The sequence below is a fragment of the Cyanistes caeruleus genome, chromosome 8 (genome assembly GCF_971803275.1).
Source record: "Cyanistes caeruleus chromosome 8, bCyaCae1.hap1.1, whole genome shotgun sequence".
NCBI lineage: Eukaryota > Metazoa > Chordata > Aves > Passeriformes > Paridae > Cyanistes > Cyanistes caeruleus.
In genome coordinates this window covers 12,575,497-12,602,834 of record NC_141708.1, presented here as the reverse complement: position 1 = coordinate 12,602,834, position 27,338 = coordinate 12,575,497, and the positions used below count along the sequence as shown (strand labels likewise).

The 27,338-nt window shown below is 43.0% G+C and overlaps 1 protein-coding gene across 2 annotated transcripts in view; it reads left to right on the top strand.

The window, feature by feature from the left end:
• Positions 1–26,836, top strand: part of CNNM2 (cyclin and CBS domain divalent metal cation transport mediator 2) — a 113,924-nt gene extending 87,088 nt beyond the window's left edge. Inside the window, exons 2-8 of one of the 2 annotated variants that reach the window (XM_023929789.2) lie at positions 3,613–3,756; positions 9,576–9,713; positions 11,809–11,978; positions 14,648–14,741; positions 17,124–17,189; positions 20,730–20,914; positions 23,121–24,181. In XM_023929789.2, coding sequence (XP_023785557.2) covers positions 3,613–3,756; positions 9,576–9,713; positions 11,809–11,978; positions 14,648–14,741; positions 17,124–17,189; positions 20,730–20,914; positions 23,121–23,330 — 1,007 coding nt within the window. In that variant the 3' untranslated portion in view covers positions 23,331–24,181. Of the gene's footprint in view, positions 1–3,612; positions 3,757–9,575; positions 9,714–11,808; positions 11,979–14,647; positions 14,742–17,123; positions 17,190–20,729; positions 20,915–23,120 lie in introns of both variants that reach the window. The other variant, XM_023929790.2, reaches the window with a different exon arrangement.
• The last annotated feature ends 502 nt before the right edge of the window (positions 26,837–27,338 follow it).

The following is a 27,338-nucleotide window of genomic DNA, read 5'->3' as shown; positions in this document are numbered from 1 at the left end:
AGGGTTTAATTAAAGAAACATTAATGGCATCCTTGAAGTGTGGTTAGAGACTGTGGCCAGAAAATCAGTGAAGTACAGCACTTCCCATGCACCTATGTTTTCTATGTTTAATTTGTGTTCTGCTTTTAAAGCCCTAGGAATATTATATGCCGTCCAGATTTTCTTACCTGCTGGATATTTACTTCATTCAGCTCCTTACTGGATATATGCTGTTTGTCTTTAGCAGTGGAAAATACAAACTAAAACCGCTCTTTTTAAGTTGAATAAAATAGCATGACTATTGCCAGTGGCCTGATAAAGTCTTTGAATAAAGCTGTAGCCAATTTCTGTTTCAAACACTCAGAGGAGTCATTATTTTACTTACAGGCCACTTTTACAGTTGAGCACATGCTGTGTTGTGCTCTTTTGCTATGTATAAAGAGGTCTTTGCGCTCCTAGCTTTTCCTTTAGCCTTTTATGTCTTGATTACTTCCATACATGCAGGGTATTTTGCAGTCTTCTGTGGTGAGAGGGCAGCCAGTTGGGGAATGCATCTTCATAACATCTCCGTCACCACCTCTGATGTGTGCTCCACTGTCTGGTGATTTCTTGCAAATTATTGTATCTGGGTCAAAATTATCTTGTAAAGACACAAGAAATGTGATTTCCAGATCTGGTCTGTCTCATCAAATAATTTAATGATCATTGAAGCCAGTAGAAAGGAAAGAGAAAACTTGGGAGCAAAAGGCATCCTCTCAGGGGAAGCTTACTGGATTGGGCTAAATACATCTGACCCCATCGAAGTGTTGGGCTGATGAAAGTCTAGAACAGGAAAACTTGACAGTCAGGAGGGAAGAAAGGTTAGTGTCACCATGTGTGTGTATGATTTGTTTCTTTTCAGCAGATAAATTCTCTGTAACATGTAGTTTATTTAATAATGAGGGTAGAACTGGAGATTCATACTACCCACCAATATCGAGTGATGATGACAAGTTTCAATGGTCTTAATACTTTGGGTGATAAGTAAAAAACTCTTAAAATTGGACATTGTGGCAGGTCCAGAAAAAAAGTGTTTCTAGACTTCTTTTTCATTGTAGAAAGTGCAAAATGCCTGATACCTCTACATAACTCCTGTCTTATTAGCTCACTTTGCTTTAGAGAGTAGCAGCTGGTGCAGATTTTGGTCACTCATTTCTCACATTAGATGCTGTTGCTTGGATCAGAGTCCTGCAGCTACTCAAATGGGGAGAATATAATATATTTTAGTGTTGCTTCATGCTTGGTGGGGACCACTCTGGTGGGAAAGGCATGCAACTTGTTTTGTGGATGAAACTTGCACACTACTTCCCATTGTATTCCAGCTCCTCAGATCCTTCCCCAGGCCCATTTTCATAAATCTCTGACATTGCTTGTAGATGGGTTCAGGACTCCATTGTAAGAAAAAAATTTTCAAATTTCATCACCTAGGTCAGCATTATCATAGGCAGTGCAGAAGTGGAGAAAAAGGCTGGAATTTGATGATTTTTATTAAGGCTGAAGCATGAGTGGATAGCATTGTCTTTCTGGCATTTTTGATTGGTTTGTTTGTTTAATTTAACCCGTTTCAACAGATCTTACCACTTATTAATATGTGAGAACAGATATCCTGAGGAATTAGCACCTGAATAGGCATATGCTAATGAACTGCTGTGGTCTTCTCCCAAGAGGTTTTGGGGTGGGGGCGGCTCCTCCTGGGGGATTTTGGGGTGGGGGCGGCCCTTCTCGAGGGGTTTTGGGGTGGGGGCGGCTCCTCCCTGATGGAAATGGTTCTTGAAGGAGTAATGTTTAACTTGAAAGCAAATACACTAATATCTGAGCAGGCACTGGGAAATAAATTAGAATATTTGTTTTGTCTGTGTAGTTTTTTTTTTTTTTGTGCTGCAGTTCTTATTTAACATTGCTATGTTGAAAGGATATAATTGGAGTAATATATTATGGGGGAATTGCAGTAATAATAGCACTTAAATCTTTCACGTTTTTCTGAAGTCGCTCTAATGCTGTTCATTGAGCAGTAGAAAGAGCTGGAAGTTTTGCAAGGAATGCAGAGAAATAAAACCTGTAAAACCTGGCACAGTGAAAGACTTCCAGTACAATATGAATGTTAATAGTTCAAAAATCACAAATCATCTTTCTATTAATTCACTGTAGAATAAGGCCTCCTCAAGATAAGACTCAGCAGTGCTGTGTAGTTGGTATTTAAAGTATGTCCATCTGCATCTAAACGAGTAGCTCCAAGACAATCAGATTATGCAGTAGTTACTTTGGTGAGAATATCGCCTAAGTGGAATGGAAACTTCATTTTGAGTCTAATATTAGACCCTGCTTTGGAAAATTCCTTTTAAATGATCACAAGCTGGGAATAGCAAAAGAATTTAACTTTCGACAGACAGCATTCACCAAGAATTTGTTTTTAACTGCTTATGTTGGGTCCCTGGGAAAGCAGATGTGAAAAACTAACCAAAGTGAATTGACTTGACCTGATGCAATGTTTATATCAGTAGTTGATAAGTTTTCCTCCCTCGTCTAATTTGTTCAGGATATTTTCATTCTTTAAGCATGAGTAAGTCTGGGTTGGAATAGTTTGAATGCTTGTTAGTCTAATAATCTGAATCTTAAAACAGGCAGACATTATTGCCTATAAAGGGGTCTAAGCGAAGTTTAACTGTTTTGGTTGTCTTCCACAATTGGGGATAAGTATAATTTTTTAGACCAGCAAAGAAGAGTGTGAGACACTGTTTCTTGCCTCCTGATAGTTCAGAAAGCTTACTGATGTCTGTGTGCTTGTACTGCAAAATGCCACTTACGTTTGGTGGACCCTTTGAATGACAGCTGCCAGCCAAAGGTATCAAGGCCAGTTTGAAGGGTCATGATGACGATAATGATATTCTTACCATCATTATTCCTAAGGCAGAAAGGATATTAGGAATTCATTGTGAATGATGCACAGCTCAGGAATCTTTAGAACTACTGCTAAATCTTTGCCTTTCTCTTTGTTGATCAGACAGTTGCTTTGAATAAATTAATTAATTCCTAAATGAGGTGTCATCACCCTATATGGAGAATATATAAATAAATTATTTTTGAGGAAGAGAGAGGAAAAAGAGGAGCTGATGGATGGGGCTGACTCTTCCCTAGCTCTATCCTGTCCCTGTGCTTCTGTGGTTTGGTCATTGTTACTGTTTTTATCAGACTTGAGGAAAACATCCATGGGATCTCACTGCTAAGGAGGGTTCCAGCCTGGCCTTCTCTGCCAATGCATGAGACAAGAAGCAGAACAGCAAGATAGTATGATGAATTCAATGCCAGGGTGACAGTTTTGCTGGGAAAGACATCATAACAAGAACACTGATTTCTTTAGCTCCCTTTTAGAGCATAAGGTGGATTTATGTGATGCAGGAATGTGTATCTCAGACAGAAATCAGATTATGATTTTAAGCATCTGTTAAACTTTGCCCCTTAAACTTTTTTCATAAAGCCTGACACCAATCTTTTTGTCTTTTTATCTATACCTGCATGTCTCTACTTCTGCTGTAATTTCTTCTGATCATTCAGAAATTCCTAAAATGTCTAAATTGCTGATCTGTCTCCTTGCAGGCAAGTCTCACCTGGCTATAGTGCAAAGAGTAAACAATGAAGGAGAAGGGGATCCTTTTTATGAAGTCCTGGGAATTGTCACTTTAGAAGATGTGATTGAAGAGATCATCAAGTCAGAAATTCTGGATGAAACAGATTTATACAGTAAGTAGAAATATTTGCAGTTTGTTTGTATATGAGAAGAAAGACTCCATCCAGGAGCAATTGTATTTATAGCTGTGTTTTGAGAGATGTTATGATGCTGATTTAAAATCTCAGTAGTCAAATTGTTGAAGAAGTTGCCATAACAAAATGACCTGCAGATCCCTCAGATGGTCAAAGTAATTTTTGTTTATGCAGCATAGGAACCTCACTCTTTAGGCTTTGTTAATACAGAAGCAGGACAAATGTCTTTATTTGATCCTGTTACCAGGGAGGTTTACATCTGCAACAATCTGCTCTCTCCTGCCAGCTGTTCACCACTGAGGCTTGTTAAACCTTTCTGTTACAGTGATAGTGATCTCCCACATTTTCCCCTATTGTCCCTCTGCCTCAAGGGCCTGTAGTCCATGTACTACCATACTTCAGCAAGAGGCAGGCAAATACCATGCCTCAAGAAACAGGAATGGAGTCTCTCTAGAATATCTGTCACTCATTGAGAAATCTTGAGAATGGAAAATCTTCCTTAAGGCTGAAAACCAGCCTGTCCTTAATGCCTTCTCTTTTTATCACTCAGAACAGCTCCTTTCTTCTTTGTGTTAATGTCTATTGAGGAAGATGATGCTGCAGGTCAACCATTACCTGAGACTTGAGAGATCTGGACCCTTTTCTTTCCCAGAATAAAGCTTGGCCAGTTACCTAAAGTGTCTCCCTGCATCTGCACAATCTGGCCTGTGCATACAGGACTTCCTTTCAGTCATTCTTCATCTGTCTTATCTGCAGTTTGATCACTTGCTGGCAGATGCTATTTTTCACCATGTGTTTGTGGGCAGCACAAGGATGTCTCCAGATTCTATTATAGTAGAAATAATAATTTTAAGTATCTTTAACACTGTCCAGCTCTCCTTTGCTTTCTTTCTCTTTCCTCATGGAAGGGATCGGAATGTTTCTACAGCATTTTTTCAGGCCAACCCAAGCGTCTTCTATCCTCCCTCCAAGCCAAATGCCCAATGAGCACTTTGTACTGTGGGATAAACTTGTTTTTACCTGAAGTGCTTTCTGTACCTAGTCAGTATTTTATCAGTGTTTATGTACCCAAATGTTCATGTAAATCACAGTTGTGTTTCACCATGTGCAGAACAGTATAATTACTATGTAAATCACAGAAGTCCAGTTAGTATTGATTTCTTTTCAAACCTTCACAAATTAATTGTTGGGCTAATCAGTTACAACATAATGCTTTTGCAGTACAAAACTTCCTTTTGTACTCCAAAAAGATCCTATCTTTACATTTGAGATATTTTTATCCCTCTGTGAGGGAAGACACTGCATATGCTTTCAATTTTTCTCCCCGCCTTGTTTGTTAAGAGAAAACACATAGATCATGCTGTGTTGTTCTTCAGAACAAAAAAAAGCTTTGCCAATAGGATGTTAGAGGGCAAGGAAATGAGAATTTAATTTTAATTTTACTACTTGAAGGATTCCTATATTAACAAAATAGAGCTGGTAAACATTGAGTTCACTTGAAACTCTCATTCCTTGGATAATTTTATTGAAAATTCCTCCTTCAGATCAGGAAGGAAACTTCCTAGGCTTCATGGAGGATGCAGGAAACTTTGGTGGGTGACTCCTACTAAGTACCATGAAGAACTTCTAATTTTTTTTTTGTGAAGCACTGGATGTCATTCCACTGTTTAGACTGAAGGATACTGTAGCAGTAAGGGAGAGAGCAGAAATCCCAAGAAGCTTCGAGGATCACAGGAAGTGTGAGAGTGTTTGGACTTGGGCAGTCAACCTCCAGTTGGTTTGGTGATGAGAACATGTATGAGAACATAGGTTTATTGAAGGTACTTTATTGCCCATGATATGTTAAGGCAGGTTATTTTTGGTGTTGCTATCACAGTGTCACTGTTAGTAACCCCACCTCTGATTCTGTTCATTATTATAGCAGTCTGTCTTGCTCAGCTCAGAGCAAGTCAGCTTGAAACCTTTGGACTGATTTGCTCTGTACTAGGTGTTTACTTTGAAAAAGAGCTTTTGAAAAATTCTGGCAGCGTTGTTACACTTTGTTCTGAAGTTTTAAAAATGTTTTGTTTTGCTTTGATGGAAACTTGAAATTTGATGAAATGGCTGACCTTGGTGTTGGAGCTGTGCCTTTCTGTTGTTTCCATTAAAAACCATTTGAACTGTGTTAAGGTGGAAGCAATAGTATATTTACAGTTTTTTGCTGAAAGCTGCTCTCACTGCTGAACTCTGCAGCTGAATTTCTGGAGGGTGCCAAATAAATGTGTGTTATGTCTTCATGTGGCTCTATTCTGCTGTGGCTTGCAGAGATGTTGGGAGCAAGGAGAAGATGGGAGCAGGAAAAATTATTAAATATGTTTGACACATTAACATCTGGGTAGACTGAGTACTTCTTTGTACTGGGGATGCTGAAGGGATGGACAGATGATATTGCTGCCATGACACATGACACATTTCAGCCCATGTCATGATGAAGAGCTGCCAATGTTTGGCACTTAGTACTGGAAAGTTGTAGCATTTTTTCATGGTTGGCACACTACAGGAATCTGTCCTGTGCTGCCATGGCTCTAGCCATGGTAGGGAGAGCATTTCTCAACTTTCCCAGAGGCCCAAGAGAGAAAGCTGTATGTTCTATGTTAGACTACACAGACTGCTTGCTCATTCTTCTGGTTCAGGTTTGACTGGCGGCCTGTCTTATTTAGCCCTTTCTGCTTGAAGATGAGTTTCATCATCTCTGTCATGTCTGGAGCTTACTGCAGATGTCTGCTCTGTCCTAAAGACAAAAAGCACAGAGAGCAAGGACTTTCCCCAGCAATTGCCTGGGTGCATTTGCAGTGCCCATCAATCTGCCTGCCTCTCCAACTGAATGGGTGATCTGAGGTTTGAACTGCCTGCTCTGTAGCTGTTTCCAGTCCAAGCAGGCTTCTTCAAGGAAATTAATCCAAGAATTCATTATGTTATGCATCAGGCATCAAATTTTAGGATTATTACAAGAGATATCACAGCCTTAATTTTGTTTTGACCACTCATCCTCTGGAGTTCTCTACCTCAGCCCAGAGTTCATGGTCAGGCTTGTTGCCTGTGATTTGAAGGAGAAATTTAAATATGCCCAGAACCTACTGAAGATATCTCACCAGAAGTTGTAGTGAGAATATCCCTTATGCATCTCATTGTTCATATTGCAAAACCAAACAGCATCTCAGCACTCTGTAAGCAGAGATCACTTCAGCATGCCAAGATAACTTCAGTGCCCGCATCTCCATCTCACTTACCGGATAAAGGACAGACAGGAAATACCTGGTTCAGATTCAATTACATTGGTCACAATCCAGTCCGTGGTTCTTATGTCTTACAAGAAGCTCAAAAGTTGTTTGGATAGCAAGGGACAATTTAAGACCATCCCTTGCAAAAATAAGCCAAGATAATGGCTTTAAGCCATGTGGCTCTGCTATAACCATGTAATATTTTTCTTGAGGGAAGGTTTTTGGATAAGCTGCCAAGGAAAAAAATTGGAGGAGTTGAAATTGCCCATCATTTGAGTTAGAGCCTGAGTCTCTTACCTTGATGACCATTATGGACAGGAAGATTTAAGGCATCTTCCCACTGTATGATGCTGGTCTTGTTTTCAAGTACCAGTAGTGCAGTGTGAAGCCTGCAGTGTTACAGCTCTTTCAAAGGCAAGACACAGAGATGTTTCCCTGTCCCGGGGCCAACACTTATACTTGTGATTTTTGCCTCCCTGAAGAGAGCAATGATGGAGCTTCTTGTGAGAAAACACCTCAGATACAGTGCTTTAAAAATAACATTCTCTGAGCTTTTCAGAAAAAGCAGTTTATATTCTTTTTATCTCTTACAAGAGGTAGGACCTACTGAGAGCTTCTAGGCAACTTTTTTTCTTATTAATTTTCCATTGCTTTGGTATGCATCTTTCCTTTAACTGAAAATACAGATAAGGTCTGTCTCAAGCTATATTCCTAAGGCAGGGATTGTTTTTAGTCTGTAGCCACTCCCTTCAGTGGTTTCTATTCCTGCATTTGGAAGATAAACTGCAGTCCCTGATGTAGTCCAAGTCTTGGGTAAAGTACTACTAGGGTAGAGGCTTCTGCTTTCAAAGAAGAAAAGGGACATGTGTCATCATTGTTCTTCTCCATGTGCCTGGGAACAAGTATCTCAAGCTTTCTAATTTTCACTACTCACAGAATATGCTCTAGATATCTCAAATAGGTAAATTACTGCCACTACAGTATTGCTGTTGAGTCTGCAATAGTCCTGTAGTGGAGGCATGTTCCTGGAAGCTGAGGATCTAGATGTACGCATGTCTAAAAGACTAGGTGATTTCAGAAAATTGAGAAGCCTATAAATTACCAGTATTGTGTGTTTCCAAGCCTCAAACTCAGCCACTCTGAGCCTTATGTAGACTGTAGCATGTATTTGGACTTGTAAAGGACTCCAGATCTCAGTGGCTTCCAGTGCATCTCTTTATTCATCTTTGCATGTATAACTCAAAATCTGAAAAAGCACCTGGGAGTATGTGCAGTTCCACAGTGTCAGCTTCACCTACAACTCTTTGTGTGCCTGCCCAAGTCCTGTGCCAGAGCTTCCTGTGATCCCTCAGAAGTCCAGTTATTTTACACCAGTGGATAAGGGGCTGATAGACAAGTAGCTGCAGTATTCTTAGGATCTTCCCCCTCCAAGGCCCTTGAACCTGAGCTGTGTCTCATCTCTGAGGGGCTCACAGGAATTGCCTCAGCACTTGGGTTTCCTGCACTCTGTGGAGCTCAGAGCTGTCTGACAGCATTCTGCTGCTTACAGCTACTGCCACCCTACATGTGGTGTCACCAGAGAGGAGCAGCACCCTGCCAGCTGAGCAGAGACTCTTCTCCCTGGAACCGATGTATACCATACCCCAATGTACCTGTAGCTGTCCACCTACCTGGTTTCCTAAACATTTTGGGGCATCAGCCCAGGGGGTGGATGGTAATTCTTGGGATGTTTGTATCTCTTTCTTGTTGTCTTCCACAAATGCAGATTTCTCACCATAGAGCCTGTTTTAAGATGCAGATGAACCAAGTGGCAAGTTTTTAGCTGAATAAAGGACAGGAGTCCAGGATCACTAGCAGGCAAATACCTGTATCTGAATTTCTGAAGCTATTCTGTACTTTATTCTGGCTTCAGTGCCTGTAAAGTGGCCAGAGGTTCCCACCTCCAGGCTGTATACCTTGCCAGCTTTTACTGAAGTTCAGGCAGGACAAAAGAAACTGTGTATACCAGACATTGGGAATACTTCAGCCAAAGGCATACAGATTTTGCCACAGCTGTGCAAAGTCACTGAAGCCAATGGTAGAGCAAAAGAAATAACTTGTCTATTTCTTCTGTGTACGTGCTGGGAATTTTCTACAGAATGTTTATGCAAAAAACAGTTATCACAGCTATGCTTGTAAAACAACGCCTTTTGGTGTTTAGTGGTACTGAGCAGGACTTCTCCCTACCTGAAGTGTAACACACAGAGCTGCTCTGCAGTCAGGTGTTTGCAAGCAGAGCCTTTCCCCTGACCAAGGTGACAAAGATGTGACAGAGGCTGGGGTGCCTGGCTGTGCAGGACAGGGGCCCATGGCCACACAGCTCCTGGCTGTCTGTGGTTTGGGCTGTGTGATGGTGAGCTGGGCTTTGCAGAGGGGTCTTCCTGCACCTTGTGCTCCTGTCAGGCCACCCTGGCTGACTCCGGCCAGCGTGGTTCATGTTGGACCCCGTTCTAACAGAAATCGCTTCCTTCCTTTCTTCTCCCACCCTCCCTTCCCCAGCTGATAACAAGACGAAAAAGAAAGTAGCTCATCGGGACAGGAAGCAGGACTTCTCTGCCTTCAAGCAGACAGACAGCGAGATGAAGGTTAAAATATCACCGCAGCTCCTCCTGGCAATGCACCGGTTCCTGGCAACAGGCAAGTGCGGGTTATCTCTTTTTGTGATCATGCCAGAGCCTCGGAGGCAGTTTGTCAGCAAAGGCCGGTGAGGTGGGTGGGACAGTACAGGCGGGAAGGGAGGCTGGATTGTGGGGTGACAAATAATGCCACTGTTGTGTTTTTCTTTTTAAATTCTCTCCTCTCCTGTGTTCAGTGTCGGCATGAACCCTCTGAGACATATACCAGGGGTGGACCAGTAACTTTAAATTGGTCTGAAAGGTAAGGATGAATGCCAAGTGCCGCACTGCATGTCTAGAGTCCGTCAGATTAACGACTAGCAAGTACACCCCATTAGGAAGAGCTCAGGGAACAAACCAAAGAGGACTCGATACCACTGGCCAACTGGCTGTAATTGCACTCTGGTGCCTTCTCCAGAAAGAGATGCTGGACTTTTTGCAGGAAGGTCTAAACCTGTTCCATGAGGCTTTATGACTCCAAGTGAAAAACTCTCCTGACACATTTAATGCAGACTGCACAGGTGGTTGAACTGTACTCTTTAAAATGGATTTCTGTCTGGCTTGTGTGACCTCCGTTGATGACTTCAGAGGTTTCAGAGGACAGTTGTCTCCATCCCAGAACACCTTGATGTTTTAGCCCTTGGGTGGGCAGTCTGGCAGAGAGACCAGGGCCTTGAATGGTTTCTTGCAGCTGGTATTGCCTTTCGTCGTAAACTTGGTCCTTTCACCTCAGAGATGAGGCCTTTAAACAGGAGAGCTTGTGGAAAAATGCCTTCCTATTGCTTGTGCTGTCTCTCTTTGACATATAAAGACTTGCCACATGCAGGCCTTTCAGATGGTCATCTTTCGCTGCCGTGTTCAACATATATTCGTGGGTGGAAAATTTATAAAGTTGCTTTGTCTGAAGTTTGCCAGCTCCACTTGGAAGTTAGTACTTCCCCTCCTCTAAGATGCAGTAACTGCCTGCCTAGATGCTCCTAGTCTGTCTTCATGCTTTATTTTGCCTCTGTGACTTGAAAGAAATATGTACATGATCGGTTATCACATCTCAGCTGAGGGGCAGTAATTCCTTAGAAGGCTCGGATTCCTACGGCTCATGTGCACATGAGCGTATCCTTGGTGAAAGGAAGCAGTTCAACAGGAAGATGTGGATTTAACAGCAAGCAAGGCGTTGGTGTAGTATACAAGACTCGATGGAGTTCCATAAACACGTGCTCAACAGACATAGTCTTACAGTGCTGCTTCTCTACTTGTTTTGTGGATGAAAGGATTGTGTAGCTTAAATACAGGTCTGTCCGTGAAGCCACTGCTAAAAAAGATGAAAGCTACAGTTCTGGTTTCTCTGTTCTAAATTGAGAATAGTATCTTTAGCAGATGATGGGTTGTTAATGGTCCTGTTCTGAAATGAGGTGTTGGGAAAGCTTATCAATTTGCATGTGTAATTCGTCGTCCCTGGTTTACCTCTCCCACACAAGGATGAGCTTTTCTACTTCAAACAGCTCCCGCTGGAAACACCGAAGATCAAGTGGATAGGGATTGTGTTCTGTGTGTCAGGCATTAATCCCACATGGTTTGAACTGACCTGTACTTTCTCTCACTTTGAGTAATAACTCTTCCCATATGAACCATGGCAGCCCCAGTCATGTCTGATTTGTGTAGAGCATCTCTCTAGAGCAACTTTCTAGGCCCCAGGCAGTAATTAATTATTTTATTTTATTTTAATAAAGAGCAATAAATGTCGTGACTTTAACAGCTTTTAGGGAAGGAAAAACAAATTCAAATGTTTTCTGTGCCCCAGCTCTAAATCTCTTCCATTTATACAACTCTGTGACTCAGAACTCTCAAAATAGCAGGACCATCTTTTTCTTTTCCCTTTCAGATGAAGACATGATTTTTGGTTCTTTTGAAAAATACTTCAGTAATGGAAGTTGGGGTGTTACTGTGTTTTTCCCTTCCCCTTTACAAACCTAACAGTCTCAAAAGACAGGAAACCTGCAATTCCATAATGGATTTCTCTGCATTTGTGTGTCTTTTATAGGCAAATGCTTATTAACGGGTATTTCCAACATCTTGCCAGGCATGTGAGATGTAATGCCAAGTTGTATCTTGTGTTATAGAAGTAGAAGCATTTGGTCCATCCCAGATGTCAGAGAAGATCCTTCTCAGGCTGCTAAAACATCCCAACGTCATCCAGGAGCTGAAATATGATGAGAAGAACAAGAAGGCCCCAGAACACTACCTCTACCAGCGAAACAAGCCCGTCGACTACTTTGTTCTCATTTTACAGGTCAGGCTGTGATTGTGTAGATATATGCAAAACCTTTTATCTCCTGATATATCCCCCTCTGTACCTGTTCCACTTGTTGAAGTTTGTCTTCTTTCAAACATGGGAGGGGAACTATGGCTCCTGGGAAGTATTCCTGCCTCCTTTATGACCTTGCCAACCTTGAAGAGCTCACTCAGCTGCTTTCACCCTCGGTTAAACCAGTTGTGAAGGATAAAATGCACTTCCCACTTCAAATCATCTGCCAAGAAATGACATTTTTCTGTGTAGTTTTGATGTCTGTACCTGAGGTGTAGTGAGAAGGACAGGTTTCAGTGGGAGCCTTGTGCCATCTACTGAACTGATGTCACCTCCTGCTGCAGCCCAGCAGAATGCAGACCCTGGGAACACTGCCATCCAAGCCTTTATCCTGCCCTGAGATCCCTGCACTTGTGTGGCTTTTAGATTGGAGCCCTGGTGGTGTGGGAGGACTGTTTTCTGTGTGCTCTGTACAGGATTTCTTCCAGTGCTGGCATCTCCCAGGTTTTCTTATCAGACAGGAATGGTTGAATGGCTTAGGTAAAGCTTTACACAGAAATTTAGTTTCAATCTAGCACCATTTCAACAGGAATAATTCTTTCAGAGAGATTTTGCTGGAAAGGTTCTCTGTCTGGCACAACTGAAAATCAGTCTTGGTTATAAAAGCACAGGCATTGTAGCTGAAATTTTGACACAAGGCCTGAAACCTTAACACGGCCTTTAAAATAGAAAAAGGGAGGGCACAATTTTAAACACTATGTGATAAACAGCCATGAGAGCACTGGGATATTATATTGAGGATTCAACATAATTCTGATGTTAATTTTTTTTTCCCCCAAGAGTTTGAGGAGGCATTGGTAGCTCTTTAGCTGCTCTTTCTTACATGTTGAATTGTTACAATCTGAAATATTCCAAAGGCAAGATAATCCTCCTGATGTAATGCTGCAAAGATGTAAATGGAGGACGTGGGGATACAAAAGAACAATCAGTTCTTTCTGACCTATTTCACAATCAATAAATATTTAGCAAACACAACATGCCAGGTCTATAATGCATTTGGAAAAGTAAGTGTTGCAGTAAATATATGCTACAAAAATGGTAACAAGGTTGGTTCTGCCAAGATCAAGAGGGGATAAATACTCTGCTTTTGTTATTTAAATGTACTTGGACTTAGTCTCTCACATGGAGGGACCAAGAATGCCTTCACAGTAAATGCATGCCAGTAAACAATTAAATGTATATTCTTTTTGTGTGTAACTAGTCTTTGTCTGGGTGACAGAATTGTACCATTTGGAAGGCTTATAATGAAGAAATAAGCTACTTTTGTGTTGTAGAGTGAAATTGGTTTTAAAAGGGATTTATATGAAGCTGTTGCTTGTGATAGCAGGAAAGTGGATTTGTGAGCTGGGCACTCTCTTCCTGCTAGGCAGATTTTGTTCTTTTTCTCATCTGGGAGAGTTAGATAAAATGACTTGGTACTGGGGCTCCTGCAGGTTGAGTTCATTATCACCTTTTTCTGCCCTTGTCCAGTACTGTAAATTTAAAGGCATGATTATTTATTTTAAATGGGACATAATGAAATAAAATAAGAAATTAATTCTACCTTGTTGGCCTCATTTTCACCCAATTGTGTTCAGATGATGTTCAGCCTTCTTAGTACACCTGGGATGGGCAGTCTTTCTCCCCTTCCCAACCTAGCCAGAGGAGAAGCATTGCAGGTAAATGATGTTGTTTGCCTGAAATTCCAAATTTTGCATAGTTCTGCCTGAAAGCTGGATGAGATCTCTTCTATCTGCAGAGGTGTGCCATGAGTCTCAGTGCAGTAAGGATGAACATGAAACAGACCCCACTTAAAAGGCAATTATTTTTGGCTACAGAGTAACTGGGATGTTTTACAGCTACATTTGATGTGGTGGGTACTGTTCTGGAGTCCTATGTTGGACATAATGTAATATATTTGGTTGAGGCCACATCAGAAACTGGGATACTTGTGTGGTGGTGTAGTTTTGTACAGCTTGGGAAGCACTGAGGAGCACTTGCTGGCAAGACTCTGTGACAAAGAGCAGGATCTTAAGGGTGCTGGAATCTGTAAAACTGCTAGAAATCAAGAAGACCAAAGTGGCCCCAAGGCTGCTCCTTCAAGAATAAGGGCCCTGCTTCTGGGGGAATCTCACTGGTGTAGGCAGCTAGCTCCTCACACATTTTCTCCCATCTCCCTTCCTGTCTTTGTCTTAGAGGGAATTCTGTGTGAATGTGAGCTATGCCTCAAAATGTCTAGGTGCTTCAAGATCCCAGATGACTGTGCTGTGTTTAAGCTTGTTGTGCTACTAGGGGAGTACTTTTTCACTTTGCAGTAAAGGGAAACAGCCTGGAAACAGGGCAATAGTCCCAACCCAAAGCTGTGTGGTGATCCTGATCCTGCTCCTGTGCAGAGACTTTTGCTGGCCACAAGGCATCGAAGACCAGGGTAGCTCAGGGCACAGATGCCTGTTGCCCTTCAGGGTCTGTCCCTGTTCAGGCACTGTTGCAAACTGCAGGGACCATGACACTGCTTAAGGATGTCAGGCCAAAGTACCTTTCAGGGCTCAAGTCTGATCCTGTGCCTTGAGACCCATGGTGCCTTTTAATTGCAGCTCTCTCCTTTTCCTTAACAGGGGAAAGTGGAAGTGGAGGCTGGGAAAGAGGGGATGAAGTTTGAAGCTGGTGCTTTTTCCTACTATGGGGTGATGGCCCTCACAGCATCACCAGGTAGGTCCTCTTCTGCTTCTGGAACAGTCTGAGCTCCTGCACAGTCCTGCCTGGCTGTGTCTGTGTGGCTGACACCACAGGGATTGGCACCTCCTTGCCAGCACAGCCTGCCACACTGTCCCTGGTGGGGACGCTGGCGCTGACTCCAGAGACCAGCAGCTGGCAGTGGTTTGCCAGCTCCCGGAGGATGTGAGCGTTGACTTTAGCGAGGAATGTGGCTGGTACTGGTGGAAAGCTTTGTAGTTTTGCTCGTGGCAGGGTAACAGGGAGTGAATTAACAGGAATAAATAATTAGTGGCAGAGGGACATCTAGTGGTGTGAGGAGCAACCACCCGGTTAGTTTGGGGATGGTTCTCTCTACCAGTCTTGTGCCTGAAGCTGTCTTGAGAGAAAGGATGGAACAGTGCCAGAAAAGCAATTCCTGCTGTCTGCTTGTGTGGAAATGTACCTGAGAAATCAGCAAGGGGGAAGAAGTGGTGCCTGAGGGCGAGTGTGAGCCACCTATAAGCGCATAAGTGGTAGCCACACAAGCCACCACTTCACTGGCACAGGCAGGGAATTCTCATATAATCTACCAAGAGTTGGCTCCAATGCTGCATTTCAGCATTTGGTGATGTATTTTATTGCCTGCAGTGTCACCACATAGGTCATAACCTCAGCTGGCAATGTGCAGCCCTGCTGGGTGAGCTGGGGCGCTGGAGCTGATGTTGGCTTTCTGCTGACACAAAGCCACTTGTTCAGCTCTAGGGGGAGATGTTTTTCATGCTCAAATTGTGTCCTGTCACAGGAGGATTTACATTCTACTTGAGAAGCAGTTTGTTTTAATTGTACACTCAGGAGTTCTCCCTTTACATGTGTGTACCTGTGTGCATGTACACTATCAAATGGTGATTGAATGGAAATGGTTTTGTGAGGTACGAGTGTAACCTTGTTAGACTCTACAATCAGCAGCAGTTCTCTGCACCTCTGTGAGCTGACTTTTACAGGCAAGACTAATTCCTTAATTATGTGCACTTTAATTTGGTTAGTAGCTTACACTTTTTGAGATTTGAGAGATTTTGAAGCATGCAGAGCACTGGTTGGATTTTATCTCAGTAATAGCAGCCATGTTCATGAGGAATTGTGACACGTGTACAACTACATTATACCCCGAGCTTTTGCAATATGGGCCAGGCATGGAGCCAGGGTGGTCAGGCATGGTCACTTCTACCAAGCTTACACTTGGAAATCATCTGTGGCGTCTCTGTTTTGCCAGCATTGTTCAGTTTGAATGTTTTTGTGTGTTCTTGGGTTTTGGGTTTGTTTTGTTTTTTTAATGTTCCTAACCCTCCTGCCAGTTGCCCTAAGTCCTATCAGGTCAAATGGTCTCTCTGTGTGCCCTGAAATCCGTCTTTATAAGAATATGCACTACTGTAAAGTAATCTTGGCCAATCTTGAATTTACCTTCAACTGGTTGGCTTTGTTTTTTTGGTTTTTGTTTTATGTTTTTAGTTTTTTACCTGTAGTGAATCCCTCATTTGTTGGCTTTGCCTCCAGGTTCAGGGAATTTTTTTATGATGTCTTGAGGCATCCTAAGATTTCTGTTGAGATCAACTCATAAAAATAAGTTCCTGTTGCTGCGTAGACAGGAAAGCTCAGGGAATGTTTAGGTTATCATGGAGTGAAAGAAAACTCCTCTTCTGTATGTCCTAAATAAACTACACATGCTTGCTCTCCCCACCTGGAAGATGAAGCCACTAACAGGGGAGTAAGACACTAAAACCCAACAATAAAAAACAGCCCCACAAACAAAACTACAGAAAACAAACAAACAAAAAACAAATGAGAAAAGACTGAAGGTTTTTTCTTTAACTGCAGCTGGGAAGGGATTTGCAGGAATGGTGAGCAGTATGATACCCATCCCAATAGGGATGAGCTTGGAGAATCGCAGCCTTGCTTGATATTTTACTGGAAACTTGAAAAACTATGAAGTATCCTTTGGTTTAATTTCTGTTATTTGACTCCCATAAGGAAGAGCACCCTGAATGTTTTCTGGCTTGTTTTAATTCTTGCCTTCCAGGATGGAGTGGGCACCACTTCTCCTTTTGAACTCTTTCAAAACATGAGTGTACCTTGATGGACTATTTGGTGCTGGATAATCATTTAAAAAGCAAGTGAAAATTACTCACTTCACTCCAATTCCTTGGTCTTGCTTTTTGGTTTATTCCTAAATTTGATTGTGTTTTTTGGTTTTGCTTTTGTTTTAACCCTTTGCTTTTTCACAGTTGATTTGCACTTCTGTATTTAGTTCATCAGTTTGTCAGCTGGCTCCTTCCCCTGTCAAGTGTGGATAGCAGCCGCCTTTCTGGTCGTGATCTCATCCTTTTTCTCTCCCTCTTCTAGTTCCCTTGTCCCTGTCTCGTACCTTTGTTGTCAGCAGAACAGAGTTGTTAGCAGCAGGTTCTCCAGGTAAATCTGCATGCTTCTATTTTCACCTTCTTGTGACTGCCCTGATGCCATAAAAAGTCAGCTGCAGTCTGTATTTGTCTGACCCCTTTGCTTGTTAGGGAGAAGTCCAGCACAGAGTTGTGCCTCACAGGTGGGTATCCTGAACTTCTGTTTGTGGTAACTGGTCAGCCATCAAAATGGGAAGAACTAAAAACACATTTAAGAAAATGTATTTGGTAATGTGTGCTTGTTCTTTTCTCTCACGTGGATGCTGGTGGAAAATCAGGAGGGGAGATTTTTTTGGAAGAATGTATTCTCCCCCAGGCTGAGGCATAAAAAATTCTGAAGAAAATGCATTTGGCAGAGGAGAATGTCTGCTGCTAAACTGCCATAAAAGGAAAACATATTTAATGGAAGTATTTTATATTCTCATATGGGTAAATGCTAAGGTTTGCATACAGTCTGGCCATTTCAATTCCTGGAAAGCTTTGAGCTTTCTCTCAGTGAGGTTAACACCAGGGGCCGGCACAGTGATCTGCTGAGTGCATGGATTTGCAATGGAATGCACAAGAAGGTTGTGGGAGCATTTTCTGGTTCCTGTTGTACTTAAGACCTTTCCTTGCTGTATCACCAAGCTGACTGGCACAGAAATTCCTTAGGAGAGCAGAGACCAAGAAAGGAACAAACTGGGCCAAAAAGAGCTCTGAGATGTGGTTGAGAGATTGTAAATTGGAAGCATCAAGAACTGAGCTGCATACATGGAGTGGTTGGGAAAAACAAACCCATTAAGAAAGTCTGTAGGAAAAGAAGAATCCTAAAATAGTTTGGGCCACAGTGAGCATATGTCTTCCTTTTGAAGTTTTTTCCAGTTTTTTTCAGTCTTTCCACAGAACTAAAAGCAAGCAAGATGATGATGTGCATATTTAAGTGAAACATATCTGAAAGATTAATACATATCATACATTTTATACACTTTCACCATCTGCTTCCTGTATTTCACCCTTTTTCTTAACTTTAGAGAATGTATTTCATCGTTGGTCCCTAAATTATCTTCATACGTGTTCTGAACAAACTACAGGTTGTTGCCTTGCAGGGGATTATTTTCCTGCCATGTTTAAGTTTCCTGCTGCTAAAAACCAAAGAAGGGGGAGAAACTTAATCTTTCTTTAATTGAACTACCTGATGGCTCTCCTTTAAGCTTGGCTATTTTGATTATCTTTCTTGGCTTGGTTCTTTTCCTTTGCCAGGTCTTCTTTTGTCACTTTTATTTTTCCTTTTGCATTCTACAAATAAATATACACTTTGCACAGGTTGTTTCCAGTATAAATGCCAAGCATACTTTCATAGCTTTTTCCCCAGTTAAATAAAAAAAAAATGCAAAAAATAAACAAGGGAAAATAATAGTGGGAAGAATCTCCTTTGTAAGAACTGATAGTGTAAGCCTGGTCACTGTCACAATGTGGTAGCAGTTTTGAAACTCAGACCTTTTATGGGGTGCTTATGAAAATAATCCTGCTGTTTAAACACAATTTCATAATACACTTGTACTGATGTCCATCTTGTGGCTTGTGCTCTTTATCCCCTCTATAGAAAGGTGAGGAGTGTAGGAAAATCTGGGTAGAGAAGCTCTAACATGGACCTGCCTGGTGTTTGTTATCTGTTCGTTCTGTACTCTTTCCTCTTCATTATCTTCTCTTCTCCTTTCCTGAACTGAATGCCATCCAGAAATCATGTTGTTTCCCTCACATTTTTAGAAATCATACCTTTTTGTTCTGTCCTTTTGTCACACGTCTCCCTTTTTTTTCTTATAATGCTTTGCCATGTTGCTCTATATCCTTTGTTTTCTATTAGTAATGTACTGTAAGATCCCTGGTGGAAAGAAAAGGCAGATGCAAGTCACAGTGGTGTAAAGTTGTTCCAGATGGAAGCCTTTATCCCAAGCAGCAGTGATGCTGTTCTTGTCTCAAGCCTTGTGTGCAGGTAGAGTTTTGGCTCCTGGCTGGAGTTATTGCAGCCTGCTGTGGCTTTCAAGTTGGCACAGGGGAAAACCTTGCAAGGCTCTGAGTGTTTCCACCTAAGCCTGCACTTGGTGTTGCCATAGGCACTGGAGAATATGGAATTCTGCACTAATTCCATAGTGCAGAAATGGTGGGGAAATTAACAAGTTGTCAGAACATATATTGTTTTGTTCCCCTTTTTAAAATTGCAAGGTCTTTCTTCATCAGAAGGATTTAAAGTGGGGCATAAGAATCAGAAATATCAGGAATAAGAAATACAGTTCTGCATTTCAGTATTAGGTTTAGGAAAGGCTGTGTCATTTGGACAAGGAGATATTATACTTTTAGTGATTAAGTAGCAAAGGTAGGGTTAAATTTAAGGGAGGTTTTTAATTTTTTAGGAATAAAATTATATGTAGAAAAGTTTTCAAAAAAATAATTTGAAAGGCTTTTAAGGATATTTTTGTTGATTTGCTCCAAGAGACTTTATCTTAAGATTATATGAAAATGATCTTTCAGCTTGAGAAAGGGGATCATGTGGTGAGTAGCATAGTTTACATCAAGTTTGAATTTGGGCTGGCTGAATGAGTTTAAGTGCATTAAGATACAAAAATTCTCTGATCCCAAAGATAGTTCTTTGATCAGTATGTACTGTGTGTGTGCCCAGGGTGCAGCCCTTCTGCAGGAGGGCTTGGAATCTCTCTTAGGATGTATTTCTGCCCTCCTATCTTCTGGGTCACTGCGTGGGTGGAAGCCACAGATGCAGAATGTCTGTGGTGTCCCGAAAGCACTTTCTGCTTTGGATAGGCTGTGTCCAGTCACACTCACAGGGGACAGCTGTGAGGTCTTCAAGTGAAACCCTGCAGGACTTCAAGGCCAATGGTGGAAAATGATGTCTGTAGTGTTCTCCTTTCCTGGACACAGGTTTTTCTCTGTAGCATGGACTGTTTTGCCTATGTCACTGGCTGCCATGTACTACATGGAGTTTTCTTTCCTTCATTGAGATTTTGCAACTTCAAGCACTGAGGAAATGTTGAAGTGTCATGTGTACTGCACTCTGGTCTGCTGAGGACTCCGTTTCTCCTGCTGAAAATGTGTGCTCTAGCTCAGGGAAAAGACATATGTAGGTATCAGATGAAATAAAAGGCAGTAAGGTTCAGCTAGGACTGACTGTGGATGAAAGTAACAATGATTGAGGAAAAAAATATGTTCAGCATGGTCTGACTATCAAGAACTCCTGTAAGGGAGCTGTGGGAAGTTACCTTTCTGTGGTAGTTTCTGCTCATTGGCTGAAGCGCTGTGTTCTCAGGGCATGTTTGTTGCAGCATAAACAAGTACTGGTTTGTTTAGGGCATACTCAGTGATGCTGGCTCCCAGCTCTGGACTGAAAATGTACCATTTTTCAGGATAATTTTGTTGTTTAGCCACATATCTACTTATGAATGGATTAAGCATTTGCAGTTTATTTGTGCTACATCACAATTTGTTATGTCCTTTTGAAACTGGTGACTTTAAAGTTTTTCTACTTGATTTAAGAAATCTCTTGCTCTTGCCTGTTTCTTAGCCGAAAACAAGTCTCCACCTCGGCCCTGTGGCTTGAATCACTCAGACTCTTTAAACCGGAGCGATCGCATCGACGCAGTGACCCCGACGTTAGGGAGCAGCAACAACCAGCTGAACGCGTCCTTCCTCCAAGTGTATGTTCCAGACTACTCAGTGAAAGCCCTCACAGACATACAGTTTGTCAAGGTAGGAAAAAAGCTAGAAAGACCCCGCTGGAAAGTCGGGCTTGGCTGGTAGGATGGAGAGCCTGGGGAAGGGAATTCCTTCTAAATTCCTCTGTGAGTAAATAGCATTATGAAAGCAGCTGTTTAAAAGTTACTTTAAACTACTTTTTTTCCAATATCTGCTGTCCACTGATTTGTCTTCGCTGTTCTTCGCATTTAGGCTTGTAAGTAGGTTGGTCACATAATTTTCTGGATTTCAGGTCCTTTGAGGAAATATTATAGAAAATAACCTCTGCTTTTAGTCAGACGTATCCTCGTGAAGCTTTTGGACCCATCTGAAATGGAGACCTTTCATTATCAGACACTGTCCTTTTCTAAAGGATGAGACATGTACTGTTGGTTGCAGTTTTTATTCACTTCTGATTTTGGTTTCAGTTTGGGGTTCTTGATCTTACTTTCCGACTTGCCATCCTTCTTCTGCTTGGAGAAGTCTTGGACATTTCTCTTTATCTTAACTTCACATGTATTAGGCTCATGTCTCATACTACCAGTGAGTTGCTGCATGAAATAAAGCTCTGTCCCCCAGCATGGTGCATCCCACGCTGAAATGTGTGCGAGTCCTGTGGGAGAGGAAATCTAGCTGAGTTGAGGAACAGCTAATGCTGGCAGCAATTCCAACCCAGCTGGGAGTCCAGGGAAGCTGATGTCCCATGGCCAGAAGTTGACATTGGTGCTTTTCTTAAATTAAGTGCATGTTCACAGTTTGTTTGTATGCAGCTCAAGTGATTTGTGAACTTCACTTCTGTTAGTTAATTCAATGTAAAGAATGTGGAATAGGGTAGATATACTAGAATGCTAAACTGAGTATTCTGTAGCCAAATTCTAAAAGGAGAGTAAAGTCTTGCTGTCAAAACTTTGAGATACAAGTGCACTGGTTAATGGTTCAATCCTTCAAAGATTACATCAGTAGATGTTTATCACTGGGCAAGTGATTCTCACTACAGGTTTCAATGGCTAATCTGCTGTACAGAGCAGCTGCTCACCCTGTGCTGGTTTATGTGGAGTCCTCCCAAATCTCACTGTGTTCATACTGAGGCTAATGAATGTTAAACTGTCCTGGTATCTCTGCAGTCAGACTTGCACACCTATTCTTGCATCACTCTGCTTTAAGCATAGGTCAGAGTACTCAACATTAGTATTTTCACTGTGCCACATGGTCATTCATTCAATTAATACCTTGTAAAACCGGGGTTGTGACCTGCTCATGCATGTTTGGATTTTGCTTTTGGAGTTGTGACCTGATCCATCTGATTGTGTCCATTTCCAGTCTCTCTCTTGTGTTGCTACTGACATTTACAGTTTTCCAAAAGTCACTTTATCTCTTCCACCTTCCTGCCTGCCAAGATCACCCATCGCTGTGGGCTCATGGGGCTGCCAGTGCACATGTATTCTGCTGCCTGTCCTGGCTGAGAAGGTTGGCCTGGAGGAGTTTATAGGGCTGGTTGCTTGTGGCTCCAGGAGGAATTCTGCCCTCCACTACCACATGCAGATGTACAGGGACTATGGGCTTCCCTGTCCCTGGGGCATCGTGGGTGGTGACACTCTGTGCTCTAGGCCAGCTCCTGTCATCACTGTTCTGCTGAGTGCAGACAACTCTTGCAGAGACTAGTGGAAAACTTCATGGGTTGCTAATTTGGACTCATCTCTGTGAGCATCCCAGTGTTTTCTAGAATCAAATGTCCTTATGTATAAGGCTGTAGCTCCTGCTGTGTTTGCTGGCCTAGACAAGAGCAGGAATGCTTGTACTCTATACTTGTACTATAGAGCTGTCTTGGCTCTATAGGGACACTTAGAGCCTCAACAGGAGCTCACTGAAGTTGGGAGAAAGACTTCACTGATCTCTGGTTCTGGTCCTAAAGGTGTGCATGGTTCCAGGGAAATGGAGGTCTGATTTTAAAATCTCTGCATAGGAATAAATCCCTGCTTTTGACAGCATGGTGATTGCACAGCACTGTTTTTCCACCCTCCCTGGAAATGTCACCATGCTGTGGGTGTTGAGCTGGGATGCTCTAGGATTGCAAAGCACAGGGATGTTTTATGGAAACAGGTAAAGAGGGGCTGAGGTGTAGTCGTCTGGAAAGGGAGGAAACCTTATCTTCTCAGTGTGCTCCACAGCAGATAGAGAAGTGTGATTGACTTTCTTTTTTTCTTCCCTGTTCTTGGAGCAGATCTCAAGACAGCAGTACCAAAATGCCCTGATGGCATCCCGGATGGACAAAACACCTCAGTCCTCGGACAGTGAAAACACTAAAATCGAACTGACTCTTACGGAGCTGCACGATGGTTTGCCAGACGAGACAGCAAACCTGCTGAACGAACAGAACTGTGTGACTCACAACAAGCCCAACCACAGTATGCACAGTGAAGGAGCCATCTAGGAGCTGACTCCCCACAACCCACCCATCCCATCTCCTCAGCAGGACCAGTCCTCGCTCCTTCCTGCCTCCTCCCCAAGTGTGAACACCGTTAGTGTGTGCTTGCAACACTGCTGCATCCAGTGTTCTGAGACCAAAGACTTTTGCGTCCATTCTGGGAGCAGAAGAGGAAGAAACAGGAAGAAAGGAGCAAAGAGCAAGAGAGACTAAAGACCCAAACCTAATTTGGGAATGGTGAGCCACCCTTGAGAACGATGGAAATTCTTCTTGCAAAGTAGAATTATGTTTATTTTTTATCTGTACTTTTGATCCTTGTTGGGTTTTTCCTCCTCAAACACATATGGGGAAGTTTAAAAGCTCCTCCATTATTTTTTCAAGAGAGATCATGTTTTTAAAAAGTATTTTGCAGAGTTTTAAATTGTTTCTGTCCCTCATGAACCTCAAGTGGGTTCTGTCATGGTTTTGTAAATTGGCTCCAATGTCCTTAGGCCTCTTCTCACCCCTCTGTGGTCCTTTTTGTTGCCCTGTTGAAAAAGTTAGTAACTGGTACTTGTATGTTATTTGTGTCCTAAGAATGAGCAAGCTTCAAGGAACCTCTGATTTCAGCCACCTGGAGGACCAAGAGATGAGGATTATTATATTCTTGCAGTTAATTTTCAGGGAAGGAGTGGTTACTTTGGTATTTAATAATGTTTCAAATTTCAGAAGGTTTCTTTGTTAAACGGGCAAAAGCATTGTTACACTTACAGTTTTGTAACCTCCAAAACCTTTGTGTGTGTTGAAGATGATACTGGGGGGAAGGAATTAATTAGCAAAACTGCAGTCTCATGAAATGAAAGCCAGGTGTGATATTACATAGTGAAGTAACTGGGTGATTTTTCATTGATGTTTCTGACAATTGCATGGTGAAGTAACGTGTGCACCCTGAGACGCCAAGTCTTTAAACACTCCTGTGCTGTAGCAGGCTGTGCACCATTACCTTGGCCAGAGCAGATGGTGCAGCCTTTGCTGAGTATCAGAACATCAGTCCTGTCCCCCCTGTAATCTCTAACATTAACACAGAAGATGCTGCTACAATTACACCCAAAGTACATGCTCCAGGTGACAATAAACCTCTGCCAGTGCAAGGATGGGCACTGCTGAGGAGCCAGAACCATCCTCTCCTCTCCAAGAGCTGAAAAAACTTTGCAGACGCGAGTGTATTGCACTTCAGGGATTCAGACAGGTTCATTTCCAGGCTGTTCCCAGCCACATTCATTCCTTTGAGTGGATTTAGTGCATTTCCTTCTCTCTTGCTCCTTCTGACAGCTGTTGTAGGGATTACCAAGGTAGCAGAGCAGAGAGCCTCCCACCAAGCTGCCACCAGTGCAGGACAACACCTGCCTTGGGTAGCAGAAACCAATTCCTTCACCCCAAAAACCTGGATGCAGACTGGGTGCCAGCACAAGGGACCCTATGGCAGTTGTGCATTACCCATTTCCACAGATGGAGACTAAGTCCTCAAATGAACAGAAAAAGAAAGTTGTCCCCCCGCCAGTCCTGTCCCCTTCCAATGCTGTCTCAAAGAAAATGTGAACATTGCCCTCAGTATCTGGATTGGTAAATCAGGCTTTGTGGTTCCTTGTTTCTCTGTTTCAAGACCCTGCTATGGCCCCTGGCTGTGTAGCATTTCCCTTTCTTTACATGTGGAAAATATCTTTGGAGACACCCAAAGAAGCCCCCAGCCCCAATGCAACTGCCAGAGCTCTCTGTGCCTGCAGGCCTGCCCCGCCTGTCCTGCTCGCGGGCTGTGGAAGGCACTCGCTGCACGTTCCCGTGGTCTGTCTGTGTCACTGGTGGCTGGAAAGGTGCAATATTCCATTGCAGGATCTCCCCATGGGAACTGGAGTGTGTGGTGTCAGAGCCAATTGGGTTTGCCTGTCTCCCTCCTCCTCCTCTCTCTTCCAGCTTCAGAAGCCAGCCCTAATTTTTGCTGTCCACCCTGGTGGGAGCCACCCATTTTGGATGAAGTTCCTGCAAGGGGCATAGAAATTGCACAGTATCCAACTTGTGCACCCAGTGAGGAGGAAATAGGCCCTCTAAAAAGCCTTGCTCTCAAATGTAGCTTTTTGACTTTTTCCCATCTAAAAGTGTTTCCTTAGGCTTCATCCCACCCTCGCTCTGATGTGCACCAGCCCAGCACCGCTGAAGCACACGGCTTGGCGGCAGCATGGGCTGCCCTAACCCTTGCCCCTTCCAAGAGAGCTGCCAATATTGCACCTTTCTCACAGAGCAAAATGTCCAGATGTTACAGCATTTGTCCTTGGCGAGGGACTCATCTCGCCAGTTTTTATCTAGTGTTGCTGAATGTAAAAGTTTGTTGGAAGTATTTGACACAGTGGCAAACTTGAGATGCAGTATCTGTTTTGTCAAACCTGCCAAAGGAGGGAAGGTTCAAGTCAAGGCAGCTCTCTCCAGGATGAGGTTGCTCTCTGGATCTGACTTCTGCTTCTTATGGCAGGTTAAGGATTTGTTTCAATGTCTGTTTCCCGTTAAAAAAAAAAAAAAAACACAAAAAAAAGCAAAAAAACCCTGACAATTTTTTCAACCAAAGCCATGTGATCCCAAAGCAAATACCTCCTGCTTCTGCCCATGCTGCACTGTTCCAAAATTTGCAGGCGATTTTTTGCATGACTGTTTTTCATCATTTGTACAGATCAAATAATGGAAAGTGAAGTAATTTCACTTAATTTCCATAAAAATAGTTGATTATTGATGTGTTTCATATGGAAAATACATACCTGACCCAGAGGGGTTAGGAGCTGCTACTACTAATTAGCTTGAAGAACAAAGCATGGTCCTCTCCCTGGAGGGGGAAAAAAATCCAGTCTCCCTGTTCTCAGGGTATTTACAGTTTTACTGTTTAACAAAGCAAGGGGTTCCCGGCCCTCCTGGTGGGAACCATCACAGCAGAGGAGCCCCGTGCCCAGCTCAGGATCCCTCTGAGCCTCGGGACGGCGTTTGCTGCTGCCAGGGCTTGGCTCTCCTGACTGCAGTGGAGATGGCACAGCATCCGATCCGTGCCCTCGCAGGGGTGTCCTGCCTGAGCAGACCTGTCCCCTCTGCCTCGGGGGCGCGTGGATGCCGTGCTGCAGTGCCATGAGGACACACGGCCGGTCACCGCAGCGCAGGGCAACAGCTGGTGGCTTTGGGAATCTTTGGACTTGACCTCAGACCTTGGCCAGGCTTTGACTTGTAGAAAAGATACTGCATCTTCCTGTGTCATCTCCTGCTGCTGCCTTTGTTCCCCTGGCCCGTCTGCCTCTGGGTGCAGGCAGCAGGGTGGATGATGGCCTGTTGGCCGGGGGAGGCTGGGAGGGCATCTAGCCATGGTTTCTACTGTCAATACAATTTTGCACAAGAGTTCTTTGAAGTGAGGTTTTCAACACTAATATCTTAAATGCACAACTGTGAATTATATCTTTTACACTCCTGTTGGTTGAATTTCCTTTAAATGAAATGAACCTGAATCTGTTGTAACTATGATTTATTTTTTTAAATTCTGTGTATTGCCAAATCTTTGTAAAGAGTGAAGGAATGTTCTTGCTTTCCAGTGAGAAGCTTTCTCCAAATGAGACTGACTCTGGTGATGTGGAGATCATATGAAGCACATTAGTTCTGAGAGGAGAGGGGCTCAGTGGGGTTTAGCAAACCAGCCTCAGCCACTCTGTGCCACAAGCTCAGACCCTTCAGAGTTTACAAAGTGCTTGTTGTTTTATTCCCTGCTTGTCCACTCCCTGAAATCCTGGTGCAGCTGGAGACTGCTGCCCTGGAGGAGCTCTGGATGGGTTATCTGACAGTGGGATGAGGAATGCTGGCAGGGTGTCCATGTTGGCTGGCGGGCAGGGGCCCCAAGGCTGGTGTGGCAGGAGAAGGTGCTTCCCCCATCCAGATGCACCAGGAGAGGAAGTTCCACAGGGCAGATCCTTCTGCTCACCACTTCTGCTCCAAACCTGTGTCACATATAGTTCC